At 44.7% G+C, this 17,355-nt stretch overlaps 1 protein-coding gene across 2 annotated transcripts in view; it reads left to right on the top strand.

Annotated features, from left to right (window-relative positions):
• Window positions 1-17,355, top strand: part of WWC3 (WWC family member 3) — a 119,649-nt gene that overhangs the window by 64,801 nt on the left and 37,493 nt on the right. For both annotated transcript variants that reach the window (XM_077889129.1, XM_077889130.1), the window contains 3 exons: window positions 4,849-4,978; window positions 8,174-8,317; window positions 12,580-12,653. In XM_077889129.1, the coding sequence (XP_077745255.1) occupies window positions 4,849-4,978; window positions 8,174-8,317; window positions 12,580-12,653 (348 nt within the window). The remainder of the gene's footprint in view (window positions 1-4,848; window positions 4,979-8,173; window positions 8,318-12,579; window positions 12,654-17,355) is intronic.

Here is a 17,355-nt window from a genome sequence, read left to right as displayed (position 1 = left end):
GCGGTGGGGGTGGAAACAAAAAGAGCATTGTTTCCGGTTGTGGGACAGGTCTGGTGCTCCACACAGGACCTGCTGTTGATAGAAAGCTGCCAGAAGGTGTCTGAAGTGCATTCAAGGCCACCTGCCCAAGCTGGTGATGTAAAAGGTAGAGTTGTGACAAAACTTCTCATTCTTTTGGGTTGTAATGTGTGGTATTAATATGGAATATCTTTCGAGGCCTGGCAGCCCTTTTCTTCATGCTGTGGGTTAAGAAGCCATTTAGTTTGGGGCCCCTGGATGGCTCAGTTGGTTAAGCATCTGACTCTTGATTTTGACTCAGGTCACCATCTCAGGGTCATGGGATCGAGTCCCACATCGTCGGGCTCTGCACTCAGTGGAGAGTCTGCTTTTTCCCCTTTGCTCCCCCACCAACTTGCGTGTGTGTGCTCTCTCTCCCTCTCTCTGTCTCTTTCTAATAAATGGATAAATCTTTATTTAAAAAAAGAAGCCATGTGGTTTTACTCTTGCCAGTAAGTTCTCTTAGCATCCTAAATTGAACAACAAATATGGAAACTGTAGAGCAACGGGAGGCAGGGGTTGAGAAACAACTCTAAGCTGCCTTCTCAACCGCAATTCTGTCATCATGCGAAGCTGCACATTCTTCTCTTCTCTCTAACCATTTCTTTCAAAAGCAGACCATAAAGAGCACCAGTGTACTTTGGGACGACATTTGACGGGCTGTGTGGGTGGCCTTTGGGTTTGACATAGTGTGAGTGTGGAGGCCTTGACTTTGAGTGTATTGCTAACCCAGTGAGGAAGAGGATGAGTGCCAATGTGAGGGGCCTTGGTGTGAACCTCACACTGTGCCCCTTACTGGCTGTGTTACTTCAAGCAAGTCACCTTACCTCCCTGAAGCTGCTGCAAGATGTTGAGAGAAAAGTGAAAACTCTGGTCTGTGTACTAGATTTTTTTTTTTACACTGTGCCTTAGTCCATTTGGTCTGCTATAACAAAATACCACAGACTGGGTGGCTTATACACACTAGAAATTTATTTCTTAAAGTTTTGGAGGCTGGAAGTGCCAGCCTGGTCAGGTTCTGTGTCCAGTGAAAGCCAGCTTCCTGATTCCTAAATAGCCATCTTCTCGCTGTGTCCTCCCATGATGGAAGGGGCAGGGAACCCTGTGGGCTGTTTTATAAGAGCACTGATCCCATTCATGGGGGCTTCTCTCTCATGACCTGATCACCTCCCGAAGGCCCCACCACCTAACACCGTCACCCTGGGAATTATGATCCCAGCATGTGAACAGGGTGGTGGGACATAGACATTCAGATCACAGCACACTGCATAATAACTTAGGTTTTCATTAGTACCACCTTTTGTTGAGTGGGTATTGCTTTTCTATCATTTTTTTCCAGATGTATAAGCACTCTCTTGGGCTCTTAATTAAGATTGAAAAAAGAAAAGACAGTTCTTTGGCAGTCACAGATGTTATGATTTTCTTTATGAAATGGAATATATTGGTATTTTAGAAAACACCAAATCACTGACCACATCCTCTGAGTTTGACCAAAGTTCTAGAGGGAATTTGACCAAAGGGAAAACACTCCCAAAGAAATGAATTTTGCAGATGTAAAGGAAAAGGTTTCCTTCTCTTTGAAGTTTATATTAGATGAGAATTTATCATAGTTGCAAAATTGGAAGTGGTGGGAGTTCTGTGAAACATTGCTTGCCCTTATAAAAGCATATGGGCCCGACCTTGGCCGCCCTGAGCAGGGGCACCCCTGCGGTATCAAGGGGCATCACTGCACTTGGCGATCCAGTGCAGACTTGAGCACTGGGGGACGTGGGTTTGAATCCTGGCAGCTCTCCCAGACCTTCGCTTGTCATCTTGGGCCACTTAGTTTATCTCTCTGAGCCTCATGTGTTTCCTTATAAAATCTGAGAAGGTTATGCTTACCCCATAAAGCTGTTGAGAGGATTCCAGGAGGTGACAAAGGCAAAGCATGCAGCCAGACCCTGGCACCTAGTAGGTGCTTGATACATCGAACTATTTTAATGTACTATGTATATAATTATATAATATAATTGAATAATATGTACTATATAAAATGTTTCTAGGTTAGATTTGCATAATATATAATAATCCTTATGTATAATTATATTCTTATATAATGTAATATATAATATTAATATATGAAATGTATACTTACTTAAACATAGTTACATACTATTATTATATAACAGTATTTGCTCTGAAATACTAGGACTTCAAGATCACGTTCCCTAGTAGCTTTCACACTTTTTAAACATTTTAAACAGTGGAATCTTTTTCCCTCTCCTTTCCTGCAAAGGACATCCTCTATGAAACCAAAATGTCTGAGACAGAGCAAAGGGGAGGTGCTTGCTGAAGCAGGGGTGAGGGTCCCCAAGCCCTAAACAGGCTCTCCCTTTAGTTGCTCCCACTCCCCATGCCAGGGCACCCTCAAAACGGTGGAAACAGCTGTTCTGGGCCACTGTGTGTTCTCTTCAAGGTCTCGAAGCCACTTGGGTCAAACTAAGGCCAGAGCGCATGTCCGTGACCTTGAAGCTGAGCTGTCCTTGTCCTAGGTGCTCTGCAGTGTCCGCTGGCGGGATGAATTATGGGGCTGCGGATCCCTCTTCCTGAGGGGACTTGGGGCCTCCTTTCCTCTCTGTGGCAGCCATTCTCATCGTAGAACTTGGTGCCTTGACAGGCTGCTGGCTCAATCCCTGGGTTTACTGATGGCCACACTTAGCCTTTATTGCTACTAAAAGCCAGAAGGAAATCCCAACACTTCAGTATAAAGCCGGAGCTGACATGAGTAGCGGCTCGCATTACAGCCTTAACACTGGGTATGTGTGTCTGTACTTCTGTGGCTATTTGATTAGCTTTGGTTTTCATGCAATTGAAAACGTTTTGCTCGATGCAGTGGAGTTTCATTTCTCCATATGGGTGTCAGTGTCACATGATGATCAATTTGCTGTACTTTTCACTCTAGAGGAGCAGTAGACCTGGTTAGCAGAGGTGCTGGTCATTGACTGTTCTAGAGAAATCTGATTTCTCTGGCCTTGGGTTTTTTGTCTGAGAATGATGTAAACCTTTTCTATCACCTTCATCAGCCTTTGTGGGTTATTGGTTGTGACATTAAATGAGATGTATTGGAAAGCCTTTTATCAGAAGATGAGTATAGGGAGACATTATTACATAAATAGGTCTAGATTTTTCTCTGCAAGAAAAGTAGGGCTGCTTCTTTGGTCAATGTGAGATGGATGGCCTTCTATTTCTGCCTTCTGTTAGAGACTCCTGGTTCTCTGTAAAACAGCTAAAATGGGAAAACACATGGCCAAGCCATGTTGGGATGTAGGGATGTCACCATTGAGTGTGTGGGGACCTATGATGCGCTCACATCCACTCCATGCTTCGAAGAGGACCCAGGACCAATTTTCATAAATACATCAATTCTAGCTGATGCAAGTCACAGCAGCGCTCTTGAGCCCTGAAGCCTGATTTCAGAGGGAGAGAACGGGTTCCTGCCTGTTTTATTTGTCCTTCTCTTATTCCAAGGCTGCTGATAGCACAGACCGTCTCTGGCTTAAAGTAGTGGAGTTGGTCAATTCTTTACTTTGTCTTCCATGAGTTCGCAGATTCAGCACCGTCCTGATAATAATAATCACTTGCAAACATTACATGCCAGGAGCTCTGGCAAGTAAGCTGTCTCTGAACATTTTCTCAGTAAATGGGGGAAGCATTAAACTGAGGTGTAAAGAGGTGAAGTGCCTTGCCCAGGGTCCTGCTGTCATGCTGGAGTGTCACTGGGACTCACCAGCATGCCAGGATGCTTTCGTGAGTGGAGAATAAAGGGAGTTTGGGCTGGCCGTTAAGGAGCCAGATTTCCCGGTCACATAGGGGAAACCGTTGAGCACCAGGACCTGTGTGATGGAGGATCTGGAATCTGAAAAGCATGCTATTGGCTTTCCAGAGAGGGAGTTCATGCCATTTCTGGACCAAAGTATCCAACCTCTTTAGCTCCGAGGGCTTCTAGGTCTCCAGACCTGGGTAGGGAAGGTAAGACAAAGGGTGTGCTGTAGGAGACTGCCTACTCTGGGAAAGCCAGAGCCAAGCCTTGGCTTGGTCAGTGCTCTGTTTCCAGCACCCAGACCGGGGGTTGTGTGCACAGGGGCGGACTGCCCAGCAGGAGAGAAGGAAGGGAGGAGCAGGGGAGGGAGGAAGTTTAGCTAGATGGAAGGAAGGGAGGAAGGACGAATGGATATTTGGATTGCAGGAAAGAATTGAAGAGGTGAGTAGTAGGGAGAGAGAAAGAGAAATTAGAACCAGAATGAGATAAAAGAAAGGTAGAGGAGACATAGAGTTGGCGATTTTATGTAAGGCATCACTATCGCTTCACAATTTTTTGCCCTTTCCCATATGTTCTTGCACACAGGTGTCATTCATGTGTTTATTAATAGACATTTTTGACCACTACCCCAGATGCTGGGGATAAACAAATAAGACACGATCCTCCTCTCAGAGAGGTGTTTAAAATCTCAGGGAATTACTTAAGCCAATGTTTGTTGCCTAATCATTAGTAGAGGTCATGGGAATCCTGACTCGAAAGTCCTCACCTGCATTGGATGTTCCTGGAGCAAAGGAAGTCGTCCAGTGGCCAACTCTCATCTCTGCGTATTTACCACAAGCAGGAAAGGTTTTATGGGATCTTTATTTCTCTTTGCCGAACCAATGAGTTTAACTCTTTTCCACCTTCCTATAAAGCTTCTGAGTTTTTCCTTGTCATTCAGTGAAATGCTTTAATCTTGCATGGAATGACTCTGATTTTTCTTTTTTAACCAGGATTGATCGTAAGATGTCAAGTGCTCACACCAACTACAAACTGGATGAGGCACAGGCTATAATGAGTGAGCTCCGGACCATCAAGAAAGCCATTTGCACAGGCGAGAAAGAGAGGCGGGACCTGATGCAGGTAGGGGCCTGGCACTCTTCGGATCCCATGTCCATTTGCCTGCCTGCCTGCGTGTCCATTTGTCCTTTTTTTTTTTTTTTTAAGATTTTATTTATTTATTCATGATAGACGCAGAGAGAGAGAGAGCGAGGCAGAGACACAGGCAGAGGGAGCCTGATGTGGGACTCGATCCCGGGTCCCCAGAATCACGCCCTGGGTCGAAGGCAGCGCTAAACTACTGAGCCACCGGGGATGCCCTCCATTTGTCTTTCTAGTTAAAATTTTAGGAAAATATGTATTTACAATATATATTTGTTATGTATACAATTCATATATATTTTAAAACACATACGTGTCGGGATCCCTGGGTGGCGCAGCGGTTTGGCGCCTGCCTTTGGCCCAGGGCGCGATCCTGGAGACCCGGGATCGAATCCCACATCGGGCTCCCGGTGCATGGGGCCTGCTTCTCCCTCTGCCTGTGTCTCTGCCTCTCTCTCTCTCTTTCTCTCTGTGACTATCATAAATAAATAAAAATTAAAAAAAAATATTAAAAAAAACACATACGTGTCATATACAAATATATGTTCTTTATATGTGTATATATTTCTGTATATTATATATTAAAATACTTAAAAATAAGAGTGTTAGTTTCCTAGAGTTGCCATGACAAAGTACCACACGCTTGTATAGAACAACTGCGATTTGTTCTTTCGGAGTCTGGAGGCCAGGTGTTCAGAATCAAGGTGCCAGCAGGGCCACGCTCTCTCTCTCTCTCTCAAGGCTCTAGGAGAAGACCCTCCCTCACCTCTTCCAGCATCTAGTAGCTGCTGGCAATCCTTGGCATTCTTTGCCTCATAGATGCATGGCTCTGATCTCTGCTTTCATGGTCACATGGTGTTCTCCTTGTGTTTCTGTGTCCAAATTTTCTCTTCTTCCAAGGATGCCAACCATTGGACTAGAACCTGCTCTGATTCACTATGACCTCTCCTTAACTTGATTCCATCTGCAACAGTTCTTTTTCCAAATAAGCTCGGACTCACAGATTCTTAGGTCTTGAACATATCATTTGGGAGGACACAATTTAAGCCATACTGTGATGGGTGATACGTATTGTTCAATAATCAAAATAATGTAAAAAGCCTATGATGAGAAGTCTTGCTATCACCTCATTCTCTCATCTCCCGTAACTACTTCTGTTAGCGTCTTGTATACCCTGCAAGCATTTTTGCGGACACGGGAGATAGTGAACACATGTTCAGCTGTCCCCACAGAAAGCTAGGGCTGTGCCTGCTGCTGTTGTGCCCTGACTTCCTCACGTAACGATAATACCCTGTACCTTTTCCCGTATCTGTACACAATGAGCTGCTTTGTTCCTTGACATGGCTGCATAGTATCCTACTGCGTGGATAGATTTGAATTAAATGGCTGGGATCATTGAGCTTTATACTGCTTTATTTTTTTGTCCCTTGAACATCTGTAGATTTTGTTATTTTTAGAAAAATGTTGAGTTTTTGCAGACGGATGCACGCTGGCCTTTTTGCTTGATCCTAGTGTGCATTCGGATGTTTCTGTTATGGCTTCCATTTTTTGCTCAACACACTGGGTACCTGGTAGTCATTTGTCTAGATTCTGCAGAATGTAAGACCTAGAACGACATGTGAAGCAGAGCCCGGACTCGTGGGCCCAATGAGACAGGTTCACACATAACTGCCTTGCATGCAGTGTTTCCGAAGGTCAAGGATGCAGGAGACTTGTGGAGTGTCCCCACAGTGGCCATTAAGTTGACCATTGCAGAGCCCTCACCCAGGCCTGCTAGATTAGGCTCTGGGGATGTGACCCCCAAATCCGTATTTTCAGATGCCCTCTCCAGGTCATGAGAGGTAAATGGTCAATGGGTAGATTTTCTCCGAGCACTGGTGGCAGGAACAGCTACTGGCGTTTACTGAGGTCCCCGAGCACAGTGTTGGATGGGGTGCTACATGGACATCACCCATCTCATCTAAGCCCAAACCCCAGGGGTGAGCCACATGATATTTCACCCTGGGGGCTTGGAGGCCTTGCCAAATGTGCAGGGCTGGGGCAAGCCACCCAGGTGCCTCAAGTGGTTTGCCCACCATGGAGGCTGGAGATAGAATTTCTGTAAGAAGTTTTAGACCCCAGCATCCTCCCCGAGAAGCTCCTGGGAGAGGCATGGGCAACGTCCTATCTGGGAAAAGCAAAGAAGTTGTTCTGTCTTTCTTTTATGAGCTTAACAATATCGGCCCGTTCCAACATGCCTTTGTTTAGATCCAGAACCAGCTACAGGTGTTACACTGCACCTGCACATTCTGGTGTCTGCAGAAATGTCTGCTGAAGATAAATATATTCAAAAGTCTTCTAAAAAGCTGTTGAAGATCTGATTCCTTTTTGACTTTCACCCAAAGGAGTTACATATACCAGAAGGCATGCTTACTCTAGTTTTTGGCAAACTAACATCCATATGAGATGACTCTTGACCACGTAGAATTACGACTGAAAAATCAGGTTATATAAAATATCTAAACATCATCTGGGAGTGGTTTTCCTTCTGTGTGGTTTATAAAAATCTCAAGTTGGCACCACTCATCTCTGTCAGACTCATTTATTGATACAGGTAGTGCCCCCCGTTTTTATTGAGGTGCGATTGAGAAATAAAATTTTATAAATTTAAGGTATAAGACCTGATGATTTGATATACACATATACTGTGAAACGATTACCACGATAAAGTTAGTTAACACATCCGTCACCTCACATAGATACGTTGCTCACTGTAGTCACCATGCTGTACGTTACGGCCTGGAACGGATTCATCTTATAACCGAGAGTCCTTGCCCTTTGACCCCTCAGCCCCTGGTGACCTACCATTCCAGTCTGTTTCTCTGAGTTTGGCTTTTTCTTGACGGGAGGGTGGGATTGCTTATTTCTTTTCTTTAGAAAACAAAGGTTTAAGAAACAATCAAAATGGTACCACAGTTCTCTACACTCTTGACACGCTGCCAGGAGGACTCGCCCATTCTCTGATGTAGGTGGCCGTGCATTGTATCAAAGGTGCATGAGGTGATGGCCGTGTCTTCTACATCTGGTGGGGCTGGGGGCTGGCGTAGGCCAGGTCTCTGGTACCAACGCAGCTGCCCTGGAGCCAGTGAAATGAAGCATTACCACCTCTGCTCAATAACTCGTTTCCTTCTGTTGCAGAGTCTGGCCAAGCTGAGCGATGGCTTCAGGAATAGCTTTTCTCTTAGCGACCCTCCGCAAGAGCTCCCTCACAACCCAGCTGCGCTTGGCGATTTACCTCAGCAGTTCTGCGATGCTGGGTCTCAGACCGACATCATTGGAGAGGTATGCCAGGAACGGGAAAGAACCGAGTGTGCCCAGGGGAAGGAGAGTTGCTTTCATGTTGCCATCACTCATTTGTTTGACTTTGCCACTTTCTCTTCAGAAATGTTTTGGCTTTTGTGCCATTAAATTTGAAGGAAGAATCCAGCTGTGAAGGTTCCATGGCCTGGAAGGCAATCGAATTGCTTATTACCTCTGTCCTTGTGATTTGGATTTGGCAGAATCCTTTTGAGAGTTCAGTTTAGATGTGTGTGTGTAGTTTTTTTTTTTTTTAAGACTTATTTATTTGAGAGAGAGAGAGAGAGAGAAAATGCAGAGGGGAAGGGGCAGAGGGAGAGGGAGAAACTTAACTCCATGCTGAGCATAGAGCCTGACGCAGGGCTCTATCTCATGACCCTGAGATCACGACCTGAGCCAAAACCAAAAGTGGGACACTTGACCAATGGTGCTACGTAGGCCCCTCAAGTTTAGATAGGTTTTTAACAGACATATGACATTTTATTTTATTTTATTTATTTTTAAAGATTTTACCTGTCATTAGAGAGAGAGTGTGTGAACAGGGGGAGGAGCAGAGGGAGAGAGACAAGCAGTCTCTGCGTTGAGCATGGAGCCCAGTGTGGGACTCAATCCCATGACCCTGAGCTCGTGATCTGAGCCGAAATCAAGAGTCGGACGCTTAACTGACTTAGCCACTTAGGCGCCCTGACATATGATAGTTTAGAGCAGGGATCAGCTAACTTTTCCTGTAAAGGTCCACATAGTAAATACTTTAGGCCTTGTAGGCCATGCAGTCTCTGCTATAACTACCTAATTGTGTTGTTATAGTGCAAAGGCAGCCATGGGCAATATGTGAACGAATGGGCAGGGCTGTGTTCCAATAAAACTTTATTTATAAAAACAGGATTTGGCCTGTGGGGCCCATAGTTTAGTGATCTTTGGCTTAGACCAGTGATTTTCAGAGGCTTTGTGGCTGTGTTGCCCTTAGGTTATACTTTGATGCTATTTCTTGTTCTAAAAGAATGTCAGGAAATTGAATTGAATCAAAATTAATTTTGCTTGGAATTTGGAAGGATTTTATAATGCCCCTTTTGATAATTAGTGAAGCCTTGAATTAGCCACAAAAACAAAGTTGGCAATCATCATCTGAAGTAGGGTAGTGAATACTTAAAGACATTACTGTTGTAATGTTACTGAGTGAAGTTTATTACAAACAGAAAACAAATGGGAAAAAAAAGATGGCTTCTTTTTCTTAGGGCTTATTAAGTAAAGATGAGCCACCAGTGGAATGTGGAATGTCCTCCCCAAAATTAAATAAAGAAAAAGAAAAAGGAGAAAAAAAAGCCATTGACAAAAAACACTGGGTTTTAAATAATTAGTTAATATTTTGAAATTTGAGCAAATAGTAACTCTTTGAGTATAATATGGTAAATAGTGACTCTTTCTGGACGTCCTGAAACAGTCCTATTTTCAGTTTTCCTGTCATTGCTCTCAGAAGTACACTTTGACAGTTTTTTGTTTTGTTTTTTGGTTTTTTACACTTAGACATTTTTGACAAGGCAATTTTGGTTGAAAGAATATGATCACCATCTGTATAACACACAGAGAAGAGTCTGTAGGTCAGAAACATCTTCCACTTTTGCCTAAAGATTTTGACATGTGGGAAGGAAAGAAACAAGTCTCATTGAATTCCATGAATAATTTATTACTTTTATCATAGGTTAGAGTTAGAATTTAGAGATTCAACTAGTTAGAAACAGGTAAGATCAAAGATTCTAATCTCTAATGATCTAGGAAGACTTTCTAAAAATGTCAGGTGCAGAGTGGCTGGTTATGCTGTTGCAGTAACTTGAACAGTAAATTGTCATGTTTGTGAGGTTACTGGGGCCCTGGGTTGACAGCTTCATGGCTGTTGTCTTGTTAGTTGTTTCCATATCCTTTTGATAGATGAGGGGATAGAGGTACCAAGTCACCTAAGGTCATGTAGCCAGGGAGAGGCAGATCTGCTTGGGTTTCAGTCAACATCTCTGATTCCTAAACCCACCCCTGTGCTTTCCACTATATCATGTAGTTATAAAAAAGTATATTGAAAGGCTGTAATGGATTAGTTGGCTCTTGCTGCATAACAGATTACTCCCAAACCTAGCATCTGAAAACAGCACTCTTGTATTATCTCAGACTCATCCTGCTTCTCAGGAGTCTGGGCAGGGTCCTGTATATCAGGGGTTCTCCCGAAACTCCAGGTAGGGTGTCACCCAGGGCTGTGGTCTCATCTGAGGACTTGACTGGGGAAGGGGCCACTCAAGCTCACACGACTGTTGGCAGGATTCACTTGCTCACAGGTTGTTGGATGGAGGGCTCTGCTGCTTTACCATATAGAGTATCCTCTCTGGCACAGTAGCTTGCTTCATCAAAGTGTGCAAACTGAGTCTGCTAGCAAGATGGAAGTCACCATCTTTTGTAAGCTAATCACAGGAATGGCTTCCTATCATCCTTGTTGTATTCTGTTGGTTACAGGCAAATTATGGCTCTAGAGTGCACTCAAGGTGATTTCACTTGGGGCAAATCTGAAGAAGTGGAGACCATTGGGGACCATCTTAGACATCTACATACCTGACTTAGTTAGCACTTTGAGTCATCGGTTTTTTTTTAGGATGGGCCTTGATGTAATTAGACATGCCTTTGCAAACACAAGTGTGTCTGCACCACAGGCCTAACATTGGGATTTAGTGATTGCGGTATGTGCTGTAAGACTACATAGAAACCGTGAAGGGGGAACCTGTTAAATCCATTGGGCCATAGGTTTCTCCTTTTTTTGACTAAGATGTCCTTTTTGTTCTCAAAGAAGAATGCAGAAACAGAGCTTAGAGATCTATAGACAGCATGAAGAAGAGGTTTAAGAAATGACATTTACTGGTCTTGATGAGGGGTCAGCTGCAGGAGTCTCTAACAAGGTGATGAGGTAACCAATAGCTCATTTCCAGTGTAGACAATTTCTAAGAGATGTGATGCTATAGTATCCATATAGTTGTACTGAAGAAACCATGGAGAAGGGGTACCGGATGAGGCTGTTAAAATGTGTAAAATTATTACCCATCCCATCAGAGAATGCTCGCTCAGTCCCCCATAAGGCATTTCTTCATCTCGCCATTCAAGGCAATGAAGATATGAAGAAATTCCTATTAATGTATATCAAAACTGGTATCAATAAATTCGTCACCAATCATTCAAATAGAATATTTTCAAATGTTTGTTGATATGAGATTAAAAAAAAAGACTTAGTGGCTACAATATATGGTCTAGTTAAGGTCAGATCTACAGCAACAATTGATTTAATGAAGTAGTGTTATATATTTCCAAGAATGAACAAAGAAATAACCAAGGTGAGCTACAATTATCTCCATACAGGTCGTTTTTTGTTTTGTTTTAGGAACAAACAGTTCAGTGTGATTGATATGAAAATATTAAGTTCAGCTAGTGATCACACCAGAGCACCACATTTCCATTCTAACTCTGAGGTGATGTGCCCTCAGCGGGCTCTTTCAGACCTTGCTTTCTTTGCTTTTGGCCTTTGGTGCTTTAACATGCCACATAACATTCGAAGGAGGCCTGTAGCCCATACCTCACATAGCTTGTCTATCTCCTTCAGGTCTTGTGACTGCTTAGGAGAACATCATCATGCTGTATTTATTGAAGAACGAGAGAACGTACTGTACAAAATGGGATGAATATTTTTGCCTTTGTATCAACTTTTGCTAGACAATTCTTTATTTTTTTTAATATTTATTTATGATAGAGAGAGAGGCAGAGACACAGGCAGAGGGAGAAGCAGGCTCCATGCACTGGGAGCCCAACGTGGGATTCGATCCCGGGTCTCCAGGATCGCACCCTGAGCCAAAGGCAGGCACTAAACCACTGAGCCACCCAGGGATCCCCAATTCTTTATTTTTTTAAACTTAATTTTTTGTTGTTGTTAGGAATTACACAGTAGATGAATACACTTCCATTGTGGGGAAAAAAAAAACAAAAAACAAAAAACAAATCCACCAGTGTTTGGGAAGCAGCCTTCCCAGCCCCACTCACAGCTCCCACCAACCAGAGGTAGCAACTGAGCATTGTTTAGTGTGTTTCCTTCCAGACCCTTGAAAAATGGAAATTTAAGGACATATTAAGATATTATTCATTGTTGCTGCAAGTTGAAATGAATTTTCTCTTTTAAAAATATGTTTTTAATATGTCCCCCCTTTTTTTTCTTCTGTTCCTGAAAGTTTGTCTTTGATGATAAAACAAGACTTGTAGACCGAGTCAGGCTTAATTGGCAGTATGAGGAAGCAAGAAAGAGGTAAGAAGTTCCTTTTTAAAATCTTGCCTTCTGCTCCCTTTCTTTCTCCCATGGGAAGAGGTTTTGTGGAACGCCAGCGTGGGGCTGTCATCAGAAAGCAGTGTCTGCTTGAATAAAAAAATCCAGGATCTTTCTTTCTGCATAAGCTTCTTAATACCCACACTAAAATTTCATGTGCATTTAAAACGTGAAATTCTCGCTGTTGTGAACAGTTACGAAGACAGGATCTAATAAAGACAGAGACTTTGTCGGCTCCCTTATCGTCAGGTAGCTCAGGACTCCAGCTCTGCGAGCAGCAACAGTCCCTCAGACCGGTTTCAGCATAATTGCCTTATCTTTTACGCATGTCGTTCCTAATTAACCGGAAAAGTCACATATCTTGGTTGAAAAGACAGTTTAATAAGGACTAAGGTCAGCAGGTGACAGCAGTACCTCATGGGCTGGATTTCGATGGAGAGAACGGAAGTACAGCCATTCCTGTTGACCTTCGCTGTAAATCATCTGCCCTCGGAAAATTGAGACTTGACCCTGTCTCTCCGTTTTCAGAATTTGTCTTTCTCTCCCCCCCCAACCCCCCAGCCCTTAACTGTAGGACGAGGGCAGAAATGAGAGGCAGCATGTAATCCTCACCGGCAGGCAGTATTTTTAGCATGTCACGTCCCTCTGCATGTTCGCAGGACCCTGGTTTCGGTATTCTCACCAACCCCCCCCCCCCCCCCCAGCTTTCATGGCCTTTTTCTGGAGACTTTCTCTCTTTTGCATCTTCTGAAAAGAGCCTTAAAACCAAATTACTTCCAAATATGTGCTTCAGAAAGCTATGAAGAGTATCTTTTTTTAAAAAGTCTCTTTAGTCACATACGAACTATTTTCTCGGAGGGTGGGGGAGAAGGAGAGGAATGCCAGGTGGGGTAAAGGAATCCTTTCTGGAAGCTAACTGGTCGGGCCTGCTCAATATACTGTATCATTCATGATGTCTGGAAATCCACTTTGTCGCCTTTTTAGAAAATGTAAAAATAGCAACAAAAGCAGATCATATGACTCCCTGCTAGAAGGCCGGCATGCCCTGCACGGGCCTTCTGTTTGCTCAGAGCTTTCATGCCCGCTTCCTCCTGGCTTCTCACCCCGTGTCTGTGGTGGACTTTATGTTTCCAGCCAGACCCCTGCCAAGTCTGTTGGGACACGCTGCTTATCTCGGCGGTCAGAGTGCCCGTGTGTCATGCGTTCCTTCTGAACGTGGTGCCCGTTTCAGGGGCTGTTGTGCCCTTTGAATATTCCTCTGCTCATTCTTGCATGTTTCTCCTGGGCTGCACTGTGTGGGTGCTGGAATGTGCTATGCTGTATTAAAATGCAGAAAAGGCATGGTTGCTCCCCTATGAACATCACTGTTATGTATTTTGCTGTGACATTTACTGAACATAGCAAGTGATTTCTTTGTTTTCTAGAGATAGTATCGGGACACAATAACCTCTTGAATGTTGAGATAATATGGGCGAAAAGGCAAGTATTTAAGAAAATTATTCAGGAGAAGACACTGCATTTCATCAGTATCTTAAATGACAGTGATATCTCAGGATCAGGATTTCCAGGACCTTGTTAGGAAATGCGCTGCAGCTATGTGGGACGGGGCTGGGGGAGCCCTGCCCCCTGCTTCAGCCTTTGTGGGACAGAAACGCCCTTCTGGGCTGCATTGGCAACATTTAAATATCAGACACACGTTGTGAAGACATCCTGGATTGGCTTGCTCAAGCACTGCCTGTCCTTTTCCCACTAGCACAGTGGTTCCCAACAGAGAGAGTGAGGACTTTACCCCCAGGGGACTTCTGGCTGTGTCTGGAGGCATTTTTGTTTGTCACAACTCCGGGGGACCTGCTATTGGCATCTAGCCGGTAGAGCCCAAGACTGCTGCTCAACATCCTGTGGTGCATAGGCGGGCCCCACAGAGAGAAGGATCCCCCCATATGTCACCAGTGCTGAGGCTGAGAACCCCTGCTCTGTGCTGGAGGACTGTGCTGCCCCAGCGGGCCCGGGCCCATCCCTGTGTGATTTCCTGCTGGCCGGTCTGTGTGGGTGACCCCAGGAGCTTCATCCACACCCCACAGTAGTGGGCAGAGAAGCTGCTGGGAGAGTGGGAGATTGTACTTCTTTCTACCCAGTACCTGCCCTGTTCTGGGCATTTCAGAAAAATTGTGTGGTTTATGCGATGCTATTTTACATGGTCTTTAACCTATTTGGGAGATAAACTCCTCCCCAACTAACAGAAATATATCAGTTTATCAGTGGCTCTGCCTGGGGGCGAGGACCTCTCCCTACCCACACCTGGACAGTATCTGCTGGGGTTGCGTATGTACACGTCTGTACACACATGCCAGAGTCAGAAGCACATGCCTGTGTGTGCTTGTACATACACATAACACATGCATGTTTACAGATGTGCATGCCCACTTGTATTCTCCCCTTTTTAAAAAATTTATCTATGAGAGACACAGAGGGAGGCAGAGACACAGGCCGAGGGAGAAGCAGGCTCCCTGTGGGGAGCCCGATGCGGGACTCGATTCCAGGATCCTGGGATCACTACCTGAGCCAAAGGCAGATGCTCAACCTCTGAGCCACCCAGGCATCCCACTTCTCTTTAATTACAAAAATAGTACACGAATACATTGTTTTTGTCACAGGCACAATCCATAGAGACCACCCTCTTTCCCCTTCTCTCATTGCACTTCCCACAATTAATGGTTTGGTGTGGCATTGGCTTCTATCTAAACATTTAAATAAATTAAGTACAGTGTAGTTAAATGTAGTATGGATGCATAGCTTAGCATCCCTCTGTGGACAGACATCCTACCTAGATGGCTGCAGTTCTTCCTTTCCACAAACAGTGCATATCTTTTAATGGCCTCAGCCTTGAAGAACTGACTGTGTCCTTGGACTGATACTTAGTGAAATGTATGGGTGTAAAAGCACGTACATTGAAAAGTTTTATAGGCGCGCCTGGGTGGATCAGTTGGTTGAGTGTTTGACTCTTAATTTCAGCTCAGGTCTCAATCTCAGGGTCCTGAGTTCGAGCCCTGTGTGGAGCCTACAAAAAAAAAAAAGAAAAGAAAAAGTTTTGATAGATACCCCCAAAATGACTTAGCCACTTTTGCACTGCCACCAATGGTCATGGGGAGCCCCGATTTTCATATTTGCTTAGCGTCATTAAACATCTTCATTCTTTGTAAATTGTACTGGAGTAACAGGCAGAGACCTTCTCTCAGTTGTCCTGTCCTTCTCCCTTGTGTGAATGGTGCATTTCCTGGTGTGGTGCAACATAATTTGTGTGACTTTTGGTTATTTTAATTGCTATGTCTGAATTTTTTTTTTTTTTAAGACAAGTGATCCTTTCAGAACATGGTAGGTGCTATCATTCCTCTGTTCCACATTATCTCAACCATTGAAGGAAGCAGCTTCTCCCCGGGGAACATCTGTGGTCCTCCTGACCAGGGACAGGGTGCTGCACCTGGTGGGTGGAGCCCAGGGAGGCTGCTGAACGACCCACAGTGCACAGGGCAACCCCAGAGCAACGACTTAGGTGGCCCGGGGTGTCAGTCCTACCTTCGCTGATAAACCTTATTCTCGGGCTTCTATTTGGCTCTTAAATCCTTCCTGTGTTTAGGCAATGAGGGTCCACAGGAGCAGCTTTCCACGAACTCAGGGCATTAGCCCACTGCCCCGTATTCCTCCCTCTGCCTGTTCCAGGCAGGTCGGCTCCCCGGTATTCCACAGACACGCCAGGTATCAAACCTGCCAGGTGAACTCCGGATTCAGTGCCTGGAGTCAGCAGAATCACGGCCTCCTCGAGGTGTTCACAGCCTCATCCCCCAGCCCTATGGCTGTATTGCCTTCCACAGCAGATGGGACTAAGTTAAGGACCTTGAGATGGGGCGATGATTCTGGGTGATCCGTGTGGGCTCAATGTCATCCCTGGGGTCCTTAGAAGAGGGACAGTCTGGGATAGAGATATGAGGAGGGAAGCAGAGATCAGAGTGGTGTGGGCCACGAGCCGAGGCCTGTGGGCAGCCCCTAGAAACAACAATGCAATGGATTTTTTCCTAGAGCCTCCAGAAGGATCACGGCCCTGTCCTTTTTTTCCTTTTTTTGATTTTTGACTTCTGGAACTGTAAGATGATTATGTGTGCTGTTTTAAGCCACCAAGTCTGTGATCTTTTGTTACAGCTGCAAGAGAAATCTCACGCAGTGCCCTTGGCCTTTGCTGTTTCCTCTGCCTACCGTGGGATGCTTTGCCTCAAATTGTCAGGTGGCTTCTGCTCTCCTCTTGGTCACCTTGTCAGACACGCGTCCCTGATCATACAGAATAAAGTAGCATGCCCCATTCCCGTCCCCATCACCCTGATCCTCCGAGCAAATGTAATCACCTAACCCATTCTCTCTGTACATGTTTTGTTTTGTTTTTAATCATTTGTTTTTTTCTCTCCAAGCACATAAACCCCCGACGGGCAGGGATTTTTGTCTGCTTAGGTCAGTGCTATAATTCCAGTAGCTAAATACTCACTGAATATCTATTGAATGAGTAAACGAGGGCTCCAGTTGGTCACATTTGCTATCTGGCCTTTGCTTCTGCTAGTGGGCAAGCAGGAGGAGTCCTGGGGGCCCAGGTCAGCTCTAGGCTGACTGCTTTGCTCCTTGGCTTCCGACCCCCAGGCCC

The sequence above is a fragment of the Canis aureus genome, chromosome X (genome assembly GCF_053574225.1).
Source record: "Canis aureus isolate CA01 chromosome X, VMU_Caureus_v.1.0, whole genome shotgun sequence".
In the NCBI taxonomy this organism is placed as follows: domain Eukaryota; kingdom Metazoa; phylum Chordata; class Mammalia; order Carnivora; family Canidae; genus Canis; species Canis aureus.
This window is presented reverse-complemented; position numbering and strand designations above follow the sequence as displayed.